The 15,727-nt window shown below is 34.0% G+C and overlaps 2 protein-coding genes across 4 annotated transcripts; both read right to left on the reverse strand.

The window, feature by feature from the left end:
• Positions 1-596: 596 nt before the first annotated feature.
• On the reverse strand, positions 597-4,997 carry LOC133318337 (pentatricopeptide repeat-containing protein At5g39710). 3 transcript variants are annotated; one of them, XM_061520325.1, is made up of 3 exons: positions 2,804-4,997; positions 1,201-1,336; positions 597-916 (listed from the first exon to the last, which is right to left on the reverse strand). In XM_061520325.1, exons 1-2 carry the CDS (start codon positions 4,976-4,978, stop codon positions 1,292-1,294), a joined length of 2,220 nt encoding a protein of 739 aa, XP_061376309.1. In that variant the 5' UTR covers positions 4,979-4,997; the 3' UTR covers positions 597-916; positions 1,201-1,291. The 3 variants fall into 3 exon arrangements, with proteins under 3 accessions (XP_061376309.1, XP_061376310.1, XP_061376308.1); XM_061520326.1 differs by lacking the exon at positions 597-916 and adding an exon at positions 2,481-2,595 and having other exon boundaries at positions 1,203-1,336; positions 2,767-4,997; XM_061520324.1 differs by lacking the exon at positions 597-916 and having other exon boundaries at positions 1,203-1,336; positions 2,481-4,997.
• Positions 4,998-6,981: 1,984 nt separating this feature from the next.
• Positions 6,982-8,304, reverse strand: LOC133318325 (uncharacterized). Its single transcript, XM_061520314.1, has 2 exons — positions 8,046-8,304; positions 6,982-7,250 (listed from the first exon to the last, which is right to left on the reverse strand). The coding sequence occupies exons 1-2, from the start codon at positions 8,302-8,304 to the stop codon at positions 6,982-6,984; spliced, it is 528 nt and encodes a 175-aa protein (XP_061376298.1).
• Positions 8,305-15,727: the final 7,423 nt, after the last annotated feature.

A 15,727-nucleotide genomic window follows, 5' to 3' on the forward strand; every position in this document is an offset into this window, starting at 1 on the left:
ATGAAACGGAGTTGAATAATTCACTAGAGTTGTTTAAAATGACATGGACTAAAGATGTTAAAAAAATACCACTTTATTATTTGTAAGTTTTAATGAAGGAATGATAAGGAGCCCTTTCTAATATTTGGAAGCTTCAATTGTAATCAATGGAATGAAGTAAATTATATGAAAAAGGATTAGAGTGTTAAAGTTAAAACCATGAATGACTATCTAAAATATTTAAACAATAATAATCTGAAATGTTTTCTATTCCAAACTCTCTAAAATGGAAGATTTGAAAATTCAAGATATTTAAGTGATATGGAATGATTTAACTTCCCCTCAACCAATTAGTCCATTACAAAAAACTCTCAAACAATGAATCGAGTTCCTTTTAACACTCCACTCCACTCCACTCCAAAACTAAATATTCTATTCCATCCATCCAAATATAATCGTAGTTTAAGAACAAACTTTATTTTTTTTGGGTAAAAAATAAAAGGGATTCCAGTGGCATGAACCAATGGGCAGTAGGGATATTAACAATTATTTTCTTTTTTGTTTAAGAATTTAGGGGGAAGGAAGGTTGCCTCATTCTAAGGTCAATGAATGCCACAAACTTCAACAAGGGCTTATAACAGTTGTTACAAATAAGCTACCAATGAGGACCATCAGCAAGAATCGAACCCAAAAGCATTTGAGCTAACCCTCATTGCCATATTCTTATTATTTGTATGTGTCTAATTGGACTGAACTTGTACGAGTTGTACTACACTAGTACTTAACCTCGAATAAATGTATTAATCTTTTATAGCACATATAATCAAATTAATAATATTATCTCTCCTCCATTTTTTATCGTTTCCTTATAATTCAACATGGTATTTGAATTAATAAATCCAAAGAGGGATGATGGTGAAGAGCAAACCCTCAATACCTGAAATATTAATAGGATCCAATTAATATCCAAAAAACTAGTAAAACACTCTCATAAGCAATGCACATAGAATAACTCAAATTAGAATCCACAAAGATTTTAAAGCTTATGATATCAGAAATTAAGAGTAAAGATCATAGGGTTCTATTAAATAGTATACTGCAAGGGAGATTATTAGTAAACCTATCAAAATATTCAGGAAAATGAAACTTCACTATAATTGTTATGGCACTACTACTATATATGATATAATCTGAAAAGGGCAGCGAATATAACAAACTTACTCCATCACGATGTCGACATTATTTTGGTCTTCAAATGCATCATATTCATAGCATTGTACCAGATTGTTGTGTCCAGTCAAATCTTGCAATCTTATGACCACCCATATTTCATTTTCAATTGCAATTGCTGAGTTATCTGCCAACAAAAAGGGTGAAAATGAAATCACAGTTTCAATCTTATTATCATCCCATCTTTGATTTAAATAGTGTTAAAAAAAAGTAATGGGTGCAAGTAAAATAAAATGCCACAACGTGTGCAAAAAGTGGAACGGATAAGTCCAAGTTACCAATAATTTTATAGATCAATATAATATTATGTTTGACAGTTTGAACTTTTAAATGCTATTGGAGGTTTCAAGATGCAGATTATCATTGTCAGCTAGTCTAACTTTTCCATTCATCTTTGTTTTCATCAATAACATTAATGGACATATTTGATAGTTGGTACATGAATTTCCATCTGCTGTGAAGAAATTTCAATATGTCCAAGAAATAAAGGAGCAACGAAGATTCGAAGAGTACAATAAACCACTATTCTCCAGATTTTTTTTGCCTCCATAAGAAATCAAAATAGCCAATAAAGCAGGAGTTTGACATCAATGTTTTAAAATTCAAAACCTGGAAGAAAATCAAGAACCTGTGTCATACTAATAAAACAATTGAGTTGAACCCATCTAGCTCTCTAAAATAGGAGTCCCTAATATCCTTCACTCATACCTTATTACCAGCGAAATTTGTTCAGCAGAAACAGAACAAAATACAAATAAAAAGCATCTAATTCCCGGAGCTTTGCAAGGATGGTAAGATTCAAATTTTATAATTCAAGTGCTATAATAAACGGTGGATCATGTCCAGAGAAAACTTTCTCCACTTCAGCACAATTTCAAAATTTACCAAAATTCATAAAACATAATTCCCAAATAATTTGAAAGAAAATTAGCAACTACAAGAACTTATCACTTAAAGGACACACTAAGAAAAACAAAAATTTATGATTGATAGCAAGTTACTTCATGCCCAACAATTCAAAATTAAGGTCATATTTGGTTTGTTGGAATGGCATTTGAATGAAAGGGAATGGGAATGGAATCATCAATCCTTTTAACATCTTTGGCATTATTAGGAAGGAAATGACCACTCCATTTCATCCTTATGGTTAGTGTAATAACATTAAGGCAAGAATGGAAAGTAAAAAAGAAAAACTCAATGACAAGCAATACCTCACAAGTAAATTTTGTTTTAGGAATTCATAAAGAAGATAGATATAGGAGATGATTTACCTAGTCAAGAAGGTGATCTTTGATTATTGTGGAGCTCCAGAAAAGAAATGATAAATTATTTTCCTAGCAATGGAGAATTTCATTTCCACAATGTAAATCTCCAAGTCCAATCATGCTAGATGTTAGCAAGAAGGGTCAGTTCAAATTTAAAGATAACACATTTCAACACATTTAAAACAAAGAAGATATTAGGTACTTGCTGGAGCATATGAATACTTTCCACCATCAGGTAGCAGGCCATCATTGGCCATTTCAGTTAGCACATTTAAAACAGCATCCATGTTACCTTCTTTAAAGTTAATTTCAACAAGTACTTTAGCTACCTCAGCGTCATCGAGCCTACAGCTCCTCAATATGTTTCGCATTACCCGACTCAGCTCATCATTCATCCCTTCCCTAGATAGAGCTTTAACAAGAGCAATTACAGTCACAGCATGAGAAACAAAACCACAACGCACCATCTCCATGTACAATTTATACGCCTTACGAACATTTCCACATCTACAATGTCCATGTACTATTAAATTATAAACTGCTCCATCAGGCTTATAATTCCTCTGAAGCATTGTCTTGAAAACTCGATCCGCTTCATCCATCAAGCCCTTCATGCAGAATCCTTTGACAAGAGCCACCACACTCTTAAATTCATTATCAATGCAGTTTTCTATCAGAGTATTGTAAGTCACGTCATTCGGCACGGACTCGTCGTAAAACAACTTGAGAAGAAGCTTCTTCGCTTCTATTGTCCTGGCTTTCTTATTAAGTCCATTGATAAGCACACTATAGGTAACATCATCAGGCAAAAAACCCTTCCTTACCATCTCATCATGCAAACCAATAGCCTTACTTAATTCACCTTCAACACAATAACCATTCATCAAACTAGTATAAGTAACCTCGTCCGGTTTAAGACCGCGACGCAGCATCTCTCGGAAGAGATCGAAAGCTTCCGACAGCTTTCGCTGCAAACAGAGACCTTGTATGAGCGACGAATAAGTAACAGCATCAGGCATGATTTCCTTTTCAACCATCTCCACCTTCATCCCAAAAGCTTTCTCCAACTCTCGGTTCCTGCAAAACCCGGATATAACGGTACTGTAACTAACAACATCAGGAAACAAACCCCTCGTAACCATATCCGTTAAAATCCCAACGGCTTCATCAACCCTCCCAAGAAAGCAATATCCATGGATAACTGAATTGTAAGTTATAACCGACGGCGAGAATCCACTAACAACCATTTCACTCAAAACCTTATAAGCTTCATTGAGCAACCCTTGTTTGCAGAATCCATCAACTAAAGTAGTGTAAGTTCTCTCATTGGGAAACAATCCCCTGAGACGCATCTGATCCAAAAGCTCCATCGCGCGTGTTAGATTCTTGGACTTACACATGCTATTGATCAACGTCGTATAAGTAACAACATTGGGAGATAAACCCTTCAATTTCATCTCCGAATGAAGACAAAACGCGTGATGGAAATTTCCCTCTTTACAAAAACCATTCACAAGCGTGTTATAAGTGACCTCATCAGGAGAAATTCCCTTGCGTTTCATCTCCTCGAGAACCTCTTTAGTCTCCGTCGTTTTCCCTTGCAAACACAAACCGTTGATGACAGCATTATACGACACCAAATTCGGCGAAACGCCGAACGACGACATTTCTCTCAATAACCGAAACGCTTCCCGTATACGCTTCCACTTGCAAGACGCGTGTATCAGCGTGTTGTAAGTGACCGCGTTGGGGGAACAACCTTTCCTCTCCATCTCGCGCATTAAACGGAAACCCGTTTCCAAGCTCCCATAAGCAACGACGCCGCGTATCATGACGTTGTAAGTGTACACGTTCGGCGACACGCCGTTTCGTATCATGTCTGCGAAAACGCACTTTGCGCTTTGAACGCAGCGTTTTGAGTTGGATTTCAGAACCGAATCGAGGATTGAGTTGTAGCTTAAAACGCCAGGCATGAAGCCGTGTCGTTTAGCGAGGTTGAGGATGTTGATGGCTTTATCGATGAGGTTGAGGCGAGAGTAGGTTTTGACGATTAAATCGAAGACGGAGGAGGTGGAGTTGCAGGAGTGGTAGGAGTCGTGGAGGTGGCGGAAGACGACGGCGCCGGTGGGGTCGGGGAGCTCGTCGGCGAGTTCCTCGGCGAGGGATTGGGCGGAGTTGAAGAGGTTGAAGCGGGTGAGGAGGTGGAGAGCGAGGCACTTGCATTGAGGGGTGAAGAAAGGGTAGGGTTTGGCCCAATTGAGGAACTTGATGAGTGTGGGTTTGTGGAATTGGGAATTGAGGAGAACGTGGGAAGCTGCTTGTGGAGTGAAGTGGGGAACTATTGATGCTAGGTTTGAAGGATGTCGTTTCAGGTATAAGATTGCTTTCTCTCCCAAAATGGCGTCGTCGCTGGAACGACACTGTGTTGAAAGTGAAACACAACGGTGATTGCGAATTTGGGGTTTTAGCAAAACCATTGTGGCTCTGCCACAGATACAATGCATCGTTACTCCTCTTTGTAACTAAAACCCTTCAACCCATACGCTAGTGGAGGAGGGGAGAATGATGTCTTTATTTTAGGCTTGATAATTTTTTTAATTAAATTTTATCTTAATTTGGTGAAAAAATGAAAAACAAATGGATTAAACATTTGTATTAATTATTAATTAAATAATTCTCATTTAAGGTCTACGGTTCCAAATTTGCTCCATTGAGCCTAATAAAGTTGACATGGATTTTTTCACCAAAAAAAAAAAAAAATAGTTGACATGGATTTATATTTTGACTTCATTTTTATTGACTTAGATTTAGCTTGATTCTTTTTATTCTTTTGACACGGTGAACGTTTATTTTAAGATAAAAATATGCTTCAATGGTTATCAAAAAAAAAAAATATGCTTCAATGCCAAATTCCTTTGGCACGTGTGATAAAAAATCTGAGTTATTTAATTAGATGTCTTGAGTTCTAGTCCCGAGAATTGAAAAAAAGAATTTGGAGGAGCTATCTCGAAAGGGATAGCATTCGTTGAAGAATAGTTTTCGATTACGGTTAGAGAATATTTTTGAGATTACTCAATATATATATATATATATATATATGAGGTAAGATCATTTGACACCGGTGTCAAATTTAAAGTTTGACATCTCATCTGAGAGCCGTTAGATCAAAAAATATCAACGACTCTGATTTGTAAGCATGTGACACCATTGATCTTTTTTGATCTAACGGCTCTCTGATGAGGTGTCAAACTTCAAATTTGACACCGGTGTCAAAGGATCCTCCCTATATATATATATATATATATATATATATATATATATATATATATATATATTGGATAAGATGCTTTGACACCAGTGTTAAATTTGAAGTTTGACACCTCGTCTGAGAGCCGTTAGATCAAAAAAGATCAATGGTGTCACATGTTTACAAATAAGAGTCGTTGATATTTTTTGATCTAACGGCTCACAGATGAGGTGTCAAATTTCAAATTTGACACTGGTGTCAAAAGATCATACCTCTATATATATATATATATATATATATATATATATATATATATATACTCCAATGAGGTCGTGAATCCTATATAATTAAATCCAATTTAGTTACAAATCAAATTCAACAGGAAAGCACAAGAAGCTATAAATATTATAAAAAAAAGCACCAAGTTTTGACAATTTATAAAGAATTTAAGGAATTAGCAAAACACTAAGACATAATAACTCTCTTTTTTATAGAATTATCAATAATTGTTCATTTTGATTGGTGGATTAAGAAACCTTGTTGTGAAGTTCAAGTGTTTGCCAAAACTTCATCCTCTACTTTATCCCGTCTTCATCCCCTATCTCTCAGGTTATTTCCCTTCCAGAACATGTTCCCACAAGCATCCATCCCCATTAATTTAATTAAAACTAAGTTGAAAGCTCTAAGCCATTTTATTAAAGTTGAGATCGACAAGGACAAAATCAGAATCAGAAAAGTGTCCTTTTTGCTATCAAAATCAGGATTCCAAAAAGGAATGAATAACAATTCAGTATTGCTTGTCTAGCGTTTGACTTCCAAGTCTGACCAAAACATAGTCGATGTATCATCAAAGAGTAGACAATATTACATTTCCAATTGTAATATTTAGTGATTAATTGAGTACTTAACATGGGCTGAAGCTAACTCCTAGTAATTGAGGAAAGAATTAACTATTAAGCCAAACATTCATCAAAACTAAAGTTTTTTCAATATATAAATTATCAAAGTCACATTTGTTGGACATGTCAAAACAGAAGCAAGCAACAACTCCTTCAACATTTGTTCACCCTATAAACTTTTTAACAATATATCAGATTGCATTACAATATTGAAAAGTATAAATAAATTGATCAAAATCAACCAACCTTAGACCACAACGTTTTATTTGCTAAAAGCTTCAAACATATATAAGAAAACCAAAACTATAACAAGCCCCATAAGTGTTTGCAAGAGCTGTAGCTACTTGTTGCTTCAATTTTCTCATGGCCAGGGCCAGAAAGGACGAAGCATTGGCATCACAGCAAACCTCATGGTCCCATTGTTGCAATGGAATCCATTTCTCTCACCACAGGCGAAGTAATGAGGCTGCCACTTCTTCAACACAAACTTGAAGCCCTCCCCTCCACCTTGTGTGGGATTCGCCAGCATCTTAGCCCTTTTAAGGTCACAATTCAAGAAGCTCCAGAAATTTTGAAACATGTACACGCTGTGTGGGAAAGTGGTGGCGTTTGGAGCATCATACTTGAAAACTACACCACAAATTCTTGCAAATAGATTAGCATCCTTTGATAGCGGTTAGTATTAAAAGATGTAATATAAAAATCATTTATGCATCGTTGGGAAAAACACTTCTATGTTATAGGATAAGTGTATTCTCATATTTGTCTCACTTTGAAATTTGTGCTTCACTTTTTAAAAAAAAAAATAAGGCCCACCCTTTGTTCTATTTATAGGAAAATCAAAACTTCTCTTGCAACTAGAGAAGTTTGAATCCCTAATATAAAACCATTGAACTCAGTTAGTCGAATGACAATTAGTCACATTGGCTCTTATATCATATTAAACAATCATTTCAACTCAATAAAGTGATAGACCTTGGATGATTTTATTTTGTCTCTCTAACATGTGTCTTGGTGTTTAAGTTTTAAAATTGTTGGTTCATAACATAGTATCATATCTTCTATAATCAAGTGGTCTAGAATTCAATTGTTATAAGTTTATAACCCTTATTATTCTAATAAGAAATTATGATAGAATAATATTATTACCAATGTTACTACCATATCTTAACAGTTGATTTTCGTCAATCAACGGTTATCATTTATTGCAAATTAATAATTAATTAATGAGTTTGATTTGTGAAAATAATAACCGTTGATTGACGGAAATCAACAGTTAAGATGTAGTAGTAACATTGGTAGTAACATTATTTGGTAGTAATAATATCATATCCCTAAAAAATTTAATTTTCTCTTCTTTATTCTTATCCTTAAAACTTGTGTGACATGCATCAAAATGAAGAAGAGAGAACTGAATAAGCTCACCAAGAGTATCGTTGATGTAAAATGGACCATTCTTGAAGGCCCAATCGGTATAGTTGAAGCCAAAGTGCCAATGCTCCGAACCACCCACGAGTATCTGCTTGGATTGTGCTTGTGTTTTGTTCTTGCATTGATTCCCGAACCTAGACCACCCATCGGAATAGTTGAAACCAGAGGACCAGTCCTTGTTGGCCATGCACACTGCAAACATTGAAGCAGTGATAACTAGTATGATAAGTCCCTGTGCAAACTTAGCAGCCATGGTACTATATATATTCTTATTGTCTCACAGGTGCAAGGGAATGTGTGAAATGCAAAGTATGATTTGGTTGGTGGTGTTGGTTTAATGGTTGGAGTTAATGTGTGTTTATATAGTGAGAGTAATGGGAAAGAGTGGGGCATGAAAAATTTATGGATTTGGCTCCAATAGTATATGATGGTGCAAAATGGCCAAATTAACTTTTAGTTTGTGTGATGTTGGTAGGTACTACAAATTGGAAATACATGGAATATTTTTACTTGTTCTTTTGTCAACTTTTCTTCGGCGTCTGGTCTCTTTCATGGAACATGTGTCTGACTTAGAATCAATAATTAATATTATTTTTTGCTCGGTAAACAAAAATGGGCACGAGAATGTATGTTTTGTCATATATTTTGAAGTTTGATCGTGTGCGAAACCACTTAATTACGTCTAAATTAAACTATATTTAGAACATCTCTTGATTTTATAATATAATATTGGAATCTTATTAAGTATAACTTATTTTTTACGTAGTTAACTCAGTTTAATTAGAATATCTGGTTTTAGTAGATAGAATAATGTCACCCACAAACATTTACACATATCACTTTACATCTATATAATTTGGAAAAAAATTATTTTCATGCTACATGGTGTTTATCTGAAGGGATATTTCATACCTAATAGTATGTACAGCAACCATCATTCTAGTGGACATGTGAAGAGATATTAGTGCTAATTTAATTTAGACTTTACCTAAAATATATTGAGACAATCCAAATTATATAAAGTCTACTTTTTTTTTTTCACTGAATACTTTTAAATTTGTGTATTATAGAAGATAAAATTAAATATTATATATTTGAAAAAATAATTTTTCAAGTTAACTCACACTACAGAGTGCCAGGGTGAAAATACTGCTCCATTTGACTCGGATTGAACCATGGATAAAATTACATCTTTTGTTCCTTGATTTATTTCTTTACTTTTAATTTGTTATTCCATTCCTTAACTTTTATGATCATACCAATGTTTTCCCTTAAGTTTCATTCCGTCAATCAGCTTGCAAATTTTGTATACATATGTCATTTTAAAAAAAAAAAAAAAAAATTGTGAAGATATACATATGCCATTTAACATGACAAACTTTTGATTTGGAAATTTATCTCTCTTTTTTCCCTTTTCAACATAACAAGTTTATTATGCGTACTTTCTGTTTACAAAATATATTGTTACTTCATCTCTTTGATAATGGAATTGATACTTTATTGTCATCGATCTGTACACAAAAAGAAGTAAAATAAGTAAAGTACCTCCAATTAAATTTTATGTGCAATTTATGTTACGATATTTTATTATTATTATTATTATTTTCATCATTCTTAAACGAAACATATAAAATAACACTTTTTTATAAATGCAAATTATTCCACTTATTTTTTTTATTTGTTCGCATGATCTGAATTATGCTCCAAACTAACAGAAAAGTATGTTATTTTACCATTAGGGGGCGTTTGGTTCAGAAATTTTTTTTAGAATAGTAGGAAAATGAGATAGATAGAGAAATGATTGGAAAGATAGATAAAGTGAGATAGGTAGAAAAATATAAAAAAAAGTTGTTTGGTGGGGAAAAACTTTAATGAAAAAATTAGGTAACTTTATGAAATCAACAGTGCATTAAAAGCCAGATAACCGGTTTTCCGAAAAATCCCACCTTCAAATTGGGTTTCTAAACAGTGCGGATATCTATGTTTCTCATAAATCCAGACAAATTGGATAGATGGGTTTTTGGTGAAAAACGTTGAAACAAATATGGTGTTTCTAAAAGTCATACTTGAGAAAGATAGATATCCACTGAAAAGCTCCCAACTAAACACCACCTTAAAAAAAAATTGCAGTGTCTAGTATAATTTAATCAAAAAGACAAATTGCTAGGATAGACGAATGGTCAACTGAACGGAGTTTTATGAATTTAATCCAAAAAAGAAAAGAAAAAAAGAAAAATTGTTTGAGATCGAAAACAAATAACTGAACGGTTCTTTAGTTATAGTTTCTTACATGTCCCAATTGTTAATTATTTAGATATATTTGCTTTGGTTATTACGCAAACAATTTCAACAAAATTGATCCTGCCATGGATTGAGAAGCAGTGACATTGCCGCAGTGGGTTGGTGTCATTAGACTGAAACAGAGTTCTTTCCACTTAGGAGGTGAAGGTCAAGAGTTGTGTTGACCTCTGACGAGATCAAAGTCAGAGTGTAATAATGTATTATTATTATTATTATTATTGCGAAATTAACCGAAACTTGTGGGTAGAAAATTAGGCCTACAATTTCGTAGATGTTTTCATACTTGGTATAAATGAGATCAATGCCCACTTGAGTGATGTGGTGATGACGGCTTAATGGCGTATTATTAGGTTGAATGACCGCAACTTATTATGGTTTCAAAATTAAAATGAAGGATAAACGATTTCTCCGGTCAACAGAGATAAATTATTTTCGATGAGTCTAAAATGACATTGTTTTGAGGCAAAAGTCAATGTGTTTGTGTAATGCTAACTTATTGCAAGGTTATATTAGTATTGGGATAGATTATTCTACCTACCATTTTTTCTACCTATATTTGCCTACCACTTTAAAATATCATTACATCAGAATTTTAATTAACATTTATATTTCTCTCTCATCTAAAGATTATGATCTAAAGATATGTTCTCGTTATTTTTATTTTCTTCACCAAAAATGTAGTTGTTCTCTCTGTATGTTCTCGTTATTTTGATTTTCTTCACCTTATTTTATAATTATGCTTACATTATCAAATCCTGCGATGTTCTTGTTCTCTGCAAAGAACTCAGCTGGAGATTCTGCAAATTCAAAAATATTAAATAAAAATTAGGTTGAAAATATAAAAGTTATGAAACGCTGAGAATGCAACATCGAAAGAGAGAGACTCTGCTTCAGAAGGGTTTCTTTTGGTTTCCGAGGTGTCTTAGACTTAGCTTTCTTTGCTTCGGTTGGGCTTTCACTGTTACCTAGAATTTCATGTTTTGTGGGATGCAATTTGAATTATTCAGCAATTCAGCAAAGTTGACATTTTTAAAGAAAGCAAGAAAAAAGCATGAAGTAAAATAAAAAGAGAAAAATAAACTGACTTGTGGCGCCAACAAAGGCAAGCAAAAAATAGAAACCAAAGAGGGTGAGGTTTGGAGCAGTCTTGGACTTGGTAATTGTACTGTTTGTGGTACATAGATGTCTCCTGTGAGGGTGAAGTATATTGATATAAGGGTGTCCACAGTAACCATGGTAGAGACCAAGGCACTAGTGGAGCTTCCCATGTATGTGCTCAAGGGGGGAGTGTGTGTGTATGACAACATATGAAGGGAGTAGGGAAGAAGAAGATGATCGCCCCTCCATGTGTGAGGGGGGTATTTAGAGAGGAGAGTCCTCTTTTGGGGAAGACCAACCCTCTGCTGTCCTAAGACAAGACATGCTACTCATGTCAGTGTAGAGGAGAAGCTGTGCAGGAAGGGGAATGTCCCAATGGTGAGCCTCTATGGCTTGCCATGGGTGCCTTCTAGAAGGTTCTAGATATGGGCTTTAAGTGATTGGGCCCATCTGGTGGGCCTAAATAAATAGTATCCGGAACGGTAATGAAGTATAAGAAGCGGATGTAAGGAAACAAGGAAAACGCAAATAGCTGGGAAGCAATGCTCTGTGAGTCAATGGTGGGTGCCCATGGATCAACACCAAATGGCAATAATGGCAACCCACACACAATCCTCCCTCCTCTCTTTCTGTAATTTTTCAATTCCCTGCTTCTTATGACACTGCCTGCATAATCATATTGCATAAAACTTGATGAAGGGTTCAGAAACTTTTGGGATTTACAAAGGGACACAAGGGGGAAATTAATATGGATGCAAACTAAAATGGTTTTTATATGTTTGCTTTGATATATAATAGTGGCCTATTGTTTATTTGAATTTTCAATATTATGTGACATTATTTAGTAAATAATTTAGATAAATATGCTAGAATTTATGGTAAACTTTTTTCCTAATAGATTTGTGTAATTACGATAAATGTTTTGATAATTTGATGTGTCAAATTTTTTGGCCCTAGCTAAAATGAAATCTTGGCTCCGCCACCAAATCGAGATGATAAATATACAAAAATTAAGACAGCCGGAGAAAATGTGATACAATGGAATAATCATTCACTGACTACTTTTTCTTTTCTTTTCAAAAGTTAGTGTCTGCACTTGCACACACTTGCAACAATATAGGTCCGCTAGTGATCTAATATACTATACAAAGTAAGCAATGTTTTTGCTTTTACTCTACATGTTATTACTATACTCATTTTTATACAAAAGTGATTTTCATATTATACATCCAAACATAAAATAATTTTATCTTTTAGAAAAAGTTCTTTTAAAACAAGCAATGCATAAAAAGTCATTTGTTTAAAAGTTCATCCAAACGGGCCCTTAGTCCTTTTATTATACATCTCCTTGATTAAAAGAGCTGTTATATATTATCACAAAAAATTTAATGGTGATTATTAAAATAATGTATAAATCAATTCAAAACTTATTAATGTAGCCCAAACTATGTGAAGTTATTTATTTTATTTTTTTTATAAACCACATGTATTCTCTGTGGGAGGTATCCTGTTCGGGACGAATCTAAGATTAAGGCTTTAAACCACTCCCAAAGATGGTAATAGGAAGGATGTGAAGCTATTTTCTTGCTAGACATTAGCATGTAAATCAACTTATTGACTTCAAAAACATGATTTTGTCACCAATCTTATTTTTAAATTTATTCAATTGAACTTTAAAAATTAAGAATGACTTACTCACAAATTATGTTAATTAAACATTACCATTTGATTAGTAAAGTCTAATTGCAGATATAATTTAAATTCCATTTGGTATCATAGTAATTAATTTCCCCTCTACCTTATAAATTAGTTCTTATTTTAAAATTTTTTACCATGATGAGTGTTCCCTTTCATTTTAATGTTATTCTTTGGAAAAAAATTTGCTAATGATGTGTATTAAAAGTTTTAAGTAATCATTGATGAAGTATTTTTATTTGTTTAAATAACATTTTTCTCAATCTTTTAATTTGTTTAGTTCACTCTCGATCTTCACAACCACCAAAAGATGAAAGTTGTTTGTATGAGTTGTTTCTTTCCTAATCTTTGAATCTTTTCTTAATGAAAGGTTGAATTTCTTTTCAAGACCAGATGTTAGTTTTTTATTAATTTTTCATAGATTTTCTTTACTTCATTTTTTATTATTTTTAATATTATATTATTAGTGGGATCACCTTGACAAGACCTAGTATGGATAGGAGTCAGATTAAACCATGACGTATGGCTGATAAGGGTAGATAAAAAAAATTGTGTCCAAATTAACAATTAAAGCTCTTGGCTAATTGGTAAGTTCTCGATTCATCATTTGGTACTCCAAGTCATGGATTCGATTATTCGGGATGACACTTTGCGGAAGGCAAGTATTGAGGGACTGTTGGTGAGCCAACACCTTAACTTGGTGAGCCTAAGATGGGTCGAAGTATTGAATCGTATTGCTTGGACTGATAAGGAAAAGTAAAAAAATTTATACCGTAGCTAATAACTACAACTTTTGGCTTAATAATTAGTACTTTGTCCATCACATACTTCAATTCTTTATTATTACTTTTTTGGATACTTGTTTGTGGTGCAGAAAGAATTATCCATATAACTTGTCCAGCATAACCCTTAACATCCTTTTTTCTAATCGCTCCCATACAAATAAGTTACACTTCTAATAAACATATCAAATGGTAGGTAAGCACCAAAGTAAAAAAAGAATTTCCATTGCCATTGAGATAGCTATATATTGTGATAATTGTTGGATCGAGCGCTTATCACTAGGCCAAAAGTTATAATTGTAGTTAGAATGCAAACTCTTTCGATTTACCCCTACCAATCCAAGCTTCATGGTTCGATTTGATTCCGACCCTAAATCAGATCTTACCAAGATAGGATATTGGCCTCTCCAACAAGAACTTGTTGGAAATCACATCCCTCAAAAGATCAATAACTTAGGGCCGCCACAAAGAAACCACCAAATACGGCTAGGCAATGCTTTCGAAGCACAAAAAGCCCCTTAACACCTAGTATGGCCATTTCCCCTAGATATAACAGCCTATGCTGCTTCATAAAGGTCATTATGTGACCCAATATTAAAGAAAGTTCATAATTTATGGTTGTTCCTAGGTTCACAAACATAAACAATGATGAGAGAATGATAATTACATAGCTTGAAATCTTGCATGAGATCAGCAATAGTTGCGACAACATCAAGCACGAGATCTGTCGTTGCTATTATCCCATCATTCGGGCCAACTACTATGGCAATTAAGTAAAGACTAGCTTGTGAATATTTGGAACTATAAGAATTGCAAAAGGAAATAAGGGCAAAGGGAAGAATGTAAGAGCACATAACAAAGTAACACTTGAGATAGAAGGGGAGATTCATTCACTACAAGAAAACCAGCGTTTTGCGGCGATTTCCCTCAAACCGCCTCTTGTAAAACCCCGTTGCCGAATCGGCTTGTTATCATTGCATATGGTATTAAAGCGCAATTACAATCACAGTAATTGAATTTAGAATTATGAATAAACTTTTTTTCATAATATTACCAACTAACGAATTTCGTAATCAATTAATTCAAATACTATAGTTGTGAAACATGCATAATTCGAAAGCATTAACATTAATTTACAACTCCCCTTCTAGGTAATACCATGAACCTAAGGTTGTAAAACACACTTTCCTTTATTTTAGTAGTGAGATAATCAACCCTTTTAATATATATATATATATCATGCTTTACAATAAGTGTTCAAACAATACATGATAAAAACATTTGATTACTTCACTTAGAATTCACAAAAAATCATTTTTCATGTTGGGGACGATTCCTCCTTGATGGGAATTGATTCCCACCTCTTAAAAAATGGGTGGCAGTAGCTTACATACCTCCCCTGTCCTGAGGGAACATATTCCCTTCCTTACGAGAACAGATTCTTGAACTAGGGAATCAATTCCCTCCATATGGGAACAAATTCTCGAGAATCGATCCCTCCTGGTGAAAACAGATTCCTATGTGTAAAAATTCTTGGCAGTAGCCAAGTTTTTGTCCCCTGTTTCGTGGGAATCGGTTCCTCCCCTGGGCAGAAGCATTTTGACAGCATTTTGTTGCACTAAAGGCTATGGGATTTCCTCCCAAACTCACATTGGACCTAATAAACCTTATGTTCAATTATTAAAGCATACATACAACAAAATCTAGGCTTAATCACATGGTCCATCCATGGATCCCTATCTGAATATCAACATACATCTCTTACATATATCAAATATAAATAACATAAAGTCCAAATAT

The sequence above is a fragment of the Gastrolobium bilobum genome, unplaced genomic scaffold (genome assembly GCF_033153095.1).
Source record: "Gastrolobium bilobum isolate Gb01-03AN ecotype WA unplaced genomic scaffold, APGP_CSIRO_Gbil_v1 utg3828, whole genome shotgun sequence".
NCBI lineage: Eukaryota > Viridiplantae > Streptophyta > Magnoliopsida > Fabales > Fabaceae > Gastrolobium > Gastrolobium bilobum.

Coding starts and splice junctions, on each gene's coding strand:
- LOC133318337 (XM_061520324.1), bottom strand. CDS start 4,978: ATGCATTGTATCTGTGGCAGAGCCACAATGGTTTTGCTAAAACCCCAA.
- LOC133318325 (XM_061520314.1), bottom strand. CDS start 8,304: ATGGCTGCTAAGTTTGCACAGGGACTTATCATACTAGTTATCACTGCT. Junction 7,251..8,045: donor TTACATCAACGATACTCTTG/GTGAGCTTATTC, acceptor TTTGTGGTGTAG/TTTTCAAGTATGATGCTCCA.